Below are 9,776 nucleotides of genomic sequence, written 5' to 3'. Positions count from 1 at the left end.
TCATACTAACATGTTATTATCCTTTGATCCGATCCTATCTTGACCACTTCTTTGTTCCGGAGCCTGCTTCCTTTTCGTTATCCTCATGGAACTACCGTTTCCTCCACTGTCCTGCGTGTCGAGTGGATGTTCTAGTTTTCTATCCTTGTATCCGTTTGTATGGATCTCATGTGTACTTGAACCTTGTATGGTGTACCTTGATGAATTCTATGGAGTGATGTGTTATGTGATCTTAAATCCTTGTTCTAAGCTTTGTTCTTATCTTTTGTCTCAACCGTCTTATGTTTTCCCTCAACAGGATGGTTAGACCTCCGCCACCTCCTCCGCTGGGACCAGCCCTGTTGCAAATGACTCAACTGTTGAGCCAAATGCAGCAAACCCAGCACAACTTCGATCAAGCTCGTCATGACAATGGTCGAGTGATGATCCGGGACTTCTTGCAGTTGAACCCGCGATCGTTCGACTCTACTCCTGAACCGCTGGATGCAGATGATTGGGTGCGCGATGTCAACCGCATGCTCAACACAGCGGGAGTCGCCCCAGAAGACAAAGTGCGGTTTGCGACTCACCTACTGAAAGGAGGGTCCGCAGCATGGTGGGAGAACTTTCTCGAGATGCGTCCCGCCAATGCTCCTGATGTCACTTGGGAAGAATTCAGGGAAGCTTTCAGAAGCCACCACATTCCTGAAGGGCTAATGGATAGGATGAAGGAGAAATTCCCCAGTCTTGTCCAGGGCAACAAAGATGTGATGGCATACAACATCGAGTTCTCAAGGCTAGCTCGCTATGGTGGTGAAGAAGTGTCTACTGATGCCAAGAAGCAGAAGAGGTTCCGTAATGGCCTCAAGCCGGCACTCAAGTACGCGCTCACTCATGTCTCGATGGACACCTTTGACAAGCTGGTCAACACTGCTATCATGGAAGAGTCGGGTAGGCTTGCGTTCGACGAGTCACGCAAGCATACTCGAGAGGTTGGTGCTCCTTCTTCAGCGCCGCCTCAGAAGCGCAGGTTGTGGGTTCCTTATCCCGCACCGCCAGGACAAGCTACACAAGCTGGGTATGCTCCCCGCGCAGCACACGCTGGGTATGCTCCCCGCCCTCCCACCCCACAGCTTCAGCAGAGGACCTACCAACCTCCGCCAAGGCCTGCTTATGGTGGACCAAGGCCGATGGGTCCACGTGCCGACCCCACATGCTACAAGTGTGGTCAGGTTGGGCACATCTCTACCTTTTGCCCTCAGAAGCTTCCTCCACCACCACCTCGCTCTACTACAACAAATGCGATGGTTCGTGCACCAGCTCCGGGCCATGCCTTCAACAACACCAGGCAAGGTCCGAGGGCTGCTCGCGTCAACAACATCAACGTTGAGCAAGCTGAACAAGCTACCGACGTCGTGCTTGGTACTTTGCTTGTTAACTCCATTCCTGCAAAAGTACTGTTCGATACAGGAGCTTCTCTTTTGTTTGTGTCTTCAAGTTTCGCTGATACACATGGGTTAGTACAAGAGATCTTGCCATCTAATCTCGTGGTTCACTCTCCCGGAGGACAAATGATATCTTCGAAGATAAGCCATGGTAACCAAATTCAAATTGAAACCATATCTTTCTCGCCTCCTTGATACTCCTTTGAAACTCTGGCATTAATGTCATCCTTGGCATGGATTGGTTGAAGGCCAACAAAGTTGTCATTGATTGCACCAACCATTCAGTTTCTTTTCCTACTTCATCAGGAACCTTGATCTATACACCTTCTCAAACACCTTCCGTTCAGCTCTTTGCTTTGAATCCTAGTTCTCTTCAGGAGCTTGAGTCTATACCGGTGGTTTGCGACTTTCCTGACGTCTTTCCTGAAGAACTTCCAGGTATGCCACCTGACAGGGCTGTTGAGTTCGTCATTGAACTAGAGCCTGGAACAGCTCCTATCTCAAAGCGGCCATACAAAATGGGTCCAAATGAGTTGGCTGAACTCAAGAAGCAGCTTGACGAGTTGCAAAAACTTGGTTTCATTCAGCCAAGCACTTTTCCATGGGGATGTCCTACCATCTTCGTGAAGAAAAAGGGTAAAACCGATCGATTGGTGGTTGACTACCGTCCTCTCAATGAGAAAACGATCAAGAATACATATCCTCTTCCTCGCATCAATGAGCTCTTTGATCAGCTTGCGGGTGCAACTGTGTTCTCTAAGATGGATTTGAGAAGTGGTTATCACCAAATCAAAATCCGCAAGGAGGATGTACCCAAGACAGCCTTCAAAACTCGTTATGGTCTCTACGAATACACCGTCATGTCCTTTGGCCTCACTAATGCTCCTACCACTTTCTCTCGGTTGATGAACTACATTTTCATGGAGTACCTCGACAAGTTTGTGGTAGTCTATCTCGATGATATCCTTGTCTACTCTAAGTCCAATGAGGAGCATGAAGAGCATCTTCGCCTCATCCTCATGAAGCTTCGTGAACACCGTCTCTATGCCAAGTTCTCCAAGTGTGAATTTTGGCTTCCTCAAGTCGTCTATCTTGGTCATGTCATTTCGGGAAAAGGCATTGCTGTCAATCCTGAAACCGTCAAGGCGATCGTTGAATGGCTTCCTCCGAAGAATGTCAAGCAAGTGAGAAGTTTCCTCGGTTTGGCAAGTTACTGCCGCCGCTTCATTGAGAATTTCTCCAAGATCGCCAAGCCTCTTACCGATCTCCTGAAGAAAGACAAGAAGTTCCTTTGGTCTCCTCAATGCCAAGAAAGCTTTGACCTCCTCAAGCAGAAGCTCACTTCCACACCTGTCCTTATCCTCCCAGATACTTCTAAACCTTTCCAGATATTCTGTGATGCCTCTCTTCATGGTCTAGGTGCTGTCCTCATGCAAGAACGTCAAGTTGTGGCGTATGCTTCTCGTCAGTTGAAAAAGCATGAGCTCAACTATCCCACACATGATCTCGAGCTTGCAGCCGTGTTACATGCTTTAATAACATGGCGCCAATACTTGTTGGGCAACAAATGTGAGATCTTCACCGACCACAAGAGTCTCAAATACATCTTCACCCAACCCAACTTGAACCTCCGTCAAACGAGATGGATGGAAACCATCAAGGACTTTGATTTGTCTATCAGCTACACTCCAGGCAAAGCTAATGTCATGGCTGACGCCCTTAGTCGCAAGTCCTATTGCAACAACCTCATGATTCAAGAAAGTCAACCTGGTTTTCATGAAGAATTCAGGAAATTGAATCTTGAGCTTGTTCCCCAAGGCTACCTTGCAAACTTGGCGATCACGCAAACTCTTGAAGATAAGATCCGAAAAGGACAGTTGCGAGATATTTGCAGCAAGAATATCAAAGAGAATATGCACAAGCCCAAGTACAAGTCTTTCTCTCTCGATGATCAAGGAACTCTCTTCTTCCAAGGTCGTTTTGTTGTTCCGAACGATCCAGACCTGAGAAACCTCATTCTAAAAGAAGCTCACGACACTCCTCTTTCTATCCATCCTGGCAGCACAAAGATGTATCTCGATATCAAATCTACCTATTGGTGGACTAGGATGAAAAGGGATGTTGCTCGCTATGTCTCAGAATGTGATGTCTGTCGCCGTGTCAAAGCAGAACATCAGAGACCTGCCGGTGTCCTCCAACCCCTGAAAATTCCTGAGTGGAAATGGGATAAGATTGAGATGGACTTTGTGACTGGTTTTCCAAAGTCTCGGAAAGGCAATGATGCTATCTTCGTGGTGATCGACCGTCTTTCTAAGGTTGCTCACTTCCTGCCTGTCAAAGAAACAATATCTGCTAGTCAGTTGGCTGAGCTCTACACTGCAAAGATTGTTTCTCTTCATGGTGTTCCTTCGGAAATAAGCTCTGATCGCGGAAGTATCTTCACTTCCAAGTTTTGGGCAAGCTTTCAGAAAGCTATGGGAACTAATCTGCTCTTCAGCACAGCTTACCATCCGCAAACGAGTGGGCAAGTCGAAAGAGTCAATCAGATTCTCGAGGACATGCTCCGTGCCTGTGTTATCTCCTTCGGCATGAAATGGGAAGAATGTCTTCCTTTCGCTGAGTTCTCTTACAACAACAGCTATCAAGCCAGTTTGGGCATGGCACCCTTCGAAGCTATCTATGGTCGCAAATGCAGAACACCTCTGAACTGGTCTAAAACTTGTGAAAGGCAAATCTTTGGCACCGATGTCATCAACGAGGCTGAAGAAAAGGTGCGAATCATTCGTGACAATCTGAAGATAGCACAATCTTGGCAGAAAAGCTATTATGATAGCAAGCACCGTGATATGTTATATCATCCTAGTGATCAAGCCTACCTTCGTGTTACTCCTATGATGGGCACTCATCGCTTCGGTATCAAAGGCAAGCTGTCGCCAAGATACATTGGTCCCTTCAAGGTTCCAACAAAGCGTGGTGAAGTCGCTTACCTCCTTGAACTCCCTGAGAAGCTCTCCAAAGTGCACGATGTCTTCCACGTGTCACAGCTCAAGAAGTGCTTCAAAGATCCGGGTCGTGCAGTTGATCACGTGTCCATTGACCTCCAAGAAGACCTCTCCTACAAAGAGCATCCCGTTCGGATTCTTGATGAAGCTGAACGTCGTACTCGCAACAACTCTGTCAAGTTCCTCAAGGTGCAGTGGTCGCACCATTCTGATAAAGAAGCAACTTGGGAGCGGGAAGATCAACTCCGTTCCGAGTACCCGTCCTTCTTCTCTTCTTCCTGAGAATCTCGGGGCGCGATTCCTTCAAGGGGGGGCGTTTGTAACATCCCAAGAGTAATACATAGATCCTTTTACCGTTCTTGCATTTGTTTCATGTCATCATGTTGCATTCATGCATATCACCACCTTTGGTTTTACTAAATTGCTTTTGCCTTTGGTTTTTCTTTGTTGCTTGTTGTTCCCTCCTTCTTCTTCTTGGTTCATCCCCTTACTCTTGTGATGTTCCAAGAAAAGCACACACCATCCTCCCCATCTCTTAAACCCTAAAACAAAAAGGTCATGGCCAAATTTTCTAAAATTTGGTGTCAACCTTAACCTCTTCTTTGCCCAAACCAATTTATGATTGGGTTGGAGATACTCCATCCCAAGTAATTGGTTTGATATGTAGTACAACCAATATCTTGTTGCACATAAAATCATGGAGTTTACATTTATTCTAGCTCCGTGCATCTTCCTCTTTTAATGCTATTCTTCTTTCTTCATCACATGTGTATGTGACTTCCCTCATATTTCTCTCCCCTTCAAATACTCAAACTTTATCTCTAATCAAAATACACATTTGGTTTTGAGTTGAAAATAAAACAAAAATCAGAAAAAGGAAGAGAGAAAGAGATAAAAGCCTAACCTAAACACTATCTACCCAAAAACTAGCCGGCAGCCCACTTAGCAACCTGGCCCAGCTCTCTCTCCTCTCTCACCGTGGCCAAGTCCATCTCTGGCCCAAACCCACTTATCTCAATCGGTACGATGACCCCTCGTCTCATCTCTTTCCACGTCGACGAAGCAACCTGTATCGGGCAATGGTGTGCTCCTGCCTCTCCACGTCGCCATCTCCCTCCATCCTCCGGTCTCCCTCCTTCTCTTTTAAGCAGCAGCACCAGCAGTCCTCTAACCCTAGCCTCCTTTCCCTCTCCAAGCCGCCGCCACCATCCCTGTCTTCTTCCAAAACCCTCCTGTGAGAAAATCATCACCACCGTCAAACCAGCCGTCCACCGCCACCGTCGCCATGGCCGTCGACGCGCCCACCTGATCTGTGGAACGGAGCCACCTCGACCTCCTCTACGCCATCGTCTTCTTCACGGAGAAAAGGGAGGCCAAGATCTGCTCGATCCCGACCACCTCTGCCTCGTCGTCACGGCCACCTCGACGTCCTCGACGCCGGCGACCTCCTCTGTCTCCACCATCTCGTCGTCACGCACCCCAGGGTGAGCATCAGCCACACCCCTGCCCTCCTCCTCCTTGCATGGCCCTGGATCGACGTTGATGAGAAAGAAACGAGTAGATGAAAAACGTATGTTTTCTGCTTCATGGTGCCCTCTTCCGACGAGCGTCGCCGACGAACCGCTCCACCTCAGGTCGTTTTGCTTGCACCTCTGGATGCACCGCATCACCCTCTCTCTGGAGGACTTTAAATCGCCCAAAACGGATCAGAGACGACGACGCCACCTTCTTCCAAAGTTGGACCAGAAAACGTTTTTCAGAGTTGTGCTGTTCCTCGCTGCGTCACTGCCCCGTTTTTCCGATGATCACCGCCGGCGCCACGCTGCTCCGTTTGCAACGAAACATGTTCCTTTACAATCTTGGCACCTTCCTCTTACTCAACCTTTCCAAATCCATGCCTAACAATGCACGGTTTCGTCGCGTCATCCACTTTAAATTTCGTGCAGAGAATAGCAGCTGTCACGCTTTTCAGTTACAACTGCTTCGTTGTCAGTTAATCGCCGCCGCCTCGGCCTCACTTCTCCGGCGTTTCACCGGCGATCACGACCACCTCAGCACAAACTGTGGGAAGAATTCGAAGCACACCACGGTGTAATTGCTCAACCCCTTTTCTCTCGCTCAAACCGGTGGCCAGAATCGTCGTTACAGTTGCTTTAACATCCGTGCATAAGTTTACCTGCAGCTGTCACGATCCAGTTCTGCACTGTCGAAATTCAGTTAACTCGTCTGTAAACCATACCTCCAATGAAATCTGTATCTGTACAAGTTCCGTACAGCAGCCCATTGGCTTCGCCAAGCCCCTCTCTTCCGAGCAGCCTGAGTTCAAATCCTGGATGGCCCAGTTTTTAAAATCCTTTTTTTTTTTACAAAACTGCTGATATTCAGTTTTGCCCCTGCCTATATTTCATATGTTTCAAAACTAGTCTTCTACTAATCCAAATTTGACAAGTTATATATCCATTTTGATCAGAATTCCATGATCTATCCATATAAGAACTTTGTTTTGGTTTTTGGATAAATAAAATTTGGACATATTTAAAATCTGAAGTTAATTGGAGTAATATGGCATAATTCATATCTTCTTTTCTACAATTTCAAATTCTACAAACTTTATGTCTATTCTCATCAGAAAAATGTGAGGATTTCAAATCTGAAATTGTCATGCATCATTGGTATCATCTCTGAATTGTCCAAATTAAAACTTGCAAATTCAATTAAGATCTATGTGAGGGTGTTTATCATTTCATGTGAATTATGAGCACCCCACTTAATTTTGTCTTGCACAAATCATCTTGCCATGCCATCATGCATCATATTGCGCATTGCATTTACTTGTATTGATTTGTGCCTTTACTTTCCTTGTATGTGCTATTTGGTTCTTCTCGAGTAGACGCCGACGCAGAGCAGTACGAGTAGGAGTACGAGTTCCCCCTGGAGGATCGTGTCGGTGCTTCTACCTCTGATCTGATAGGCGAGCCCACCCCTTCACCTATTTTACATTTACATGCTCTTTTGATCTATTGCTATCCTTATGTTGCGATTCTGTTGTGTCACGTGTCCTATTCCACCTGTTACCTATATATCCGAGATACACCTCCTCGCCCTACCTATTGTTTGTTGTTTGTCAGCTTTGCGAGTCGTAGGCGAGTTTAGGGTTTTTGTTGATATCTCGAAATGTTCGGGATATCTTGTTGGGATGTTGACACATGTACTACCTTTTTGAAAATGAAGTGGATAACTTTTGCTACAACTAAAATTGCTAAGGGTTATAATATTGCAGAGGCATCGGTGAGCCCCTTTGCGAAAGCATCGAAACTTTGACTTGCTAATGTCCCCTAGGACCCGAGTTCTTGTTATCTGTTTCTAAGACTGAGCGCGCTAACCACTCGTGGGAGGTTTTATCGGGACCCCCCATCACCCATTACCATTTCTCAAGTCTGTTGAAAAGGGGGCCACAACCTTGGTTTTATTTGCCTATGTCATATATGCCATGCTTTACTTACTGTTGCCTTCGGGTGTTTACTTCCTGTTGCCTTCGGGTGTTTATATTCTGTACTGTACCTTGCGGGACGTTTAGCGAAGCGTGTGGTTCGCACGCCTAGCCGCCGGCGCAAACCTCTGAGTCCGTCTCGGAGTACGGCCGAACTTCGATACGGGTAGCTTAGGCGGGTGCCCCCCCTAGACTTTCTTGTTGATTTGGGAACGGTCTTGTTGTGAGACTCCGCGCTTGTCTACGCGGGTTCGAGCATGCGTGTATGGTAACATTGGTGCACCCCTGCAGGGTAAATCTTATCGATAAGCCGTGTCCGCGGTTATGGACGACTTGGAGCTGTTTAACTCGATCATAGAACAACTTACACCTAAAGTTGTCGCTAATAACTTGCTAATTACTTGCGTAGTAAGTTAGCCCTATTATAATGGAATGGATATAAAATTGTCAACTGTGTGAGTGCCTTGTTAGTACCTCTTGGCTAAGGGGGATCGCACTGGCTGGGTTTTTGTTTGCAGAGTATAGAACTGCTAGAATATGCGCTCTCTCACCTTCTCTATTAGACGGATGTTGTAGCGTGTCTCTATTGGTTAGTGCTTTGCTGCCGCTAAACTCCACATATAGCCGGGCGAAGTTTACACCGCCCACCAGCAAGCATAGCTGGTCTTGTCTCGCAAGTACGTGCCAACGGTACTTACCCTCGTTTTTCTTCCTCTTTTTCCGGAACACGCTTTTCGACAAACAGGTACGACAGATGATGAGCAGTACGCATGTGGCTACTTTGTCGAGTTCACGGATGATGACTTCGTTGCGTAGCAGGATCGTTCCTAAGGCAGCAGCCTGTGGCTTGTTGGTTATGGAAACACCGCTTGATTATCTTCAGTACTCTTAGCCCCATTTGGTTCTTGTCTGTACCCAGACTATTTGGCTATCTTATGTATGATGTAATGTTTGGACATGTGTCCTCTGAGTGTCATTTGGATCTTGCTCATTAGAGCGTTGCTATATATATGAACCTTATTTCCATCTTTTGTGTCGTACATAGTCATGTTGTGATATTCAAGCTGTATTCTACCCTTGTATCCTGTGCACAGTGTGTGTATGTGTGAAGTGCACAGGAAGGTGAAGCACTCAGGCCTGGAAAGCCTACCGTGAGCCTTTGAGGTGGGTGTTGTGTGCATGGGCGTGTCGAGCTGTTGCTTGGCCTACCCATATGCTTGGGAATGCGAGGCGACCTCACGGTCCTTTGTAGTGACCTCATGCACATAAACCCCTCTTACCTGCGCGCTCTGGGTTTTCCTACTCCTGGGGCTTACATTGTCCAGTGGCCACAATTAGTTTGAATGCTTTGTTTCTCTCGGGCGTGCAAGCTTGTTTCTTTGTGGTCAGATGATATGATGTTACTTTTGGGGAAGCCGTGAGTGCCTTGTAACCCCGTTGTCTCTTGCACGCTCATAGGCGCGGTGCGCATTGTTAAGAGGTCATCCTCTAGTGGGCTCTGATCCTCTTAGTCGTTCTTGCAACAGCTAGGTCCGTCTCGGAGAGTTGGCCGGACTTCGATACGGGTTTTAACTTAGTTAGATGGCTTCCTGGACATTGTTGTCATGAAGGAGAGTGTGAGTCGTGATATCCACCTGTCGCAAGTGGGTTGAGCGTGCGTTTGGGCACATTTGGGCACCCCTGCAGGGTTACATCTTATTGATAAGCCGCGTCCGCGGTTATGGACGACTTGGAGCTGTATGACTCGACCATAGACAGCTTACACCAGTTGTTTCAATCATAATAACTTGTGTAGTAAGTTAGCACAACTTCAATAATAAATGGTTAAAACTTGATAACAGTGTGAGTGCCTTTGTAAGT

At 46.9% G+C, this 9,776-nt stretch overlaps 1 protein-coding gene across 1 annotated transcript; it reads left to right on the top strand.

Annotated features, from left to right (window-relative positions):
• The first annotated feature begins 299 nt into the window (after positions 1 to 299).
• Positions 300 to 6,521, top strand: LOC139831574 (uncharacterized). Its single transcript, XM_071820870.1, has 5 exons — positions 300 to 1,401; positions 1,863 to 2,060; positions 2,793 to 2,877; positions 4,063 to 4,615; positions 6,420 to 6,521. Exons 1-5 carry the CDS (start codon positions 300 to 302, stop codon positions 6,519 to 6,521), a joined length of 2,040 nt encoding a protein of 679 aa, XP_071676971.1.
• Positions 6,522 to 9,776: the final 3,255 nt, after the last annotated feature.

The sequence above is a fragment of the Lolium perenne genome, chromosome 5, assembly GCF_019359855.2.
Source record: "Lolium perenne isolate Kyuss_39 chromosome 5, Kyuss_2.0, whole genome shotgun sequence".
Taxonomy (NCBI): Eukaryota; Viridiplantae; Streptophyta; class Magnoliopsida; order Poales; family Poaceae; genus Lolium; species Lolium perenne.
This window is presented reverse-complemented; position numbering and strand designations above follow the sequence as displayed.

Coding starts and splice junctions, on each gene's coding strand:
- LOC139831574 (XM_071820870.1), top strand. CDS start 300: ATGGTTAGACCTCCGCCACCTCCTCCGCTGGGACCAGCCCTGTTGCAA. Junction 2,061..2,792: donor CATCTTCGTGAAGAAAAAGG/GTAAAACCGATC, acceptor TTATCCTCCCAG/ATACTTCTAAACCTTTCCAG. Junction 4,616..6,419: donor ACTCTGTCAAGTTCCTCAAG/GTGCAGTGGTCG, acceptor CTTCGTTGTCAG/TTAATCGCCGCCGCCTCGGC.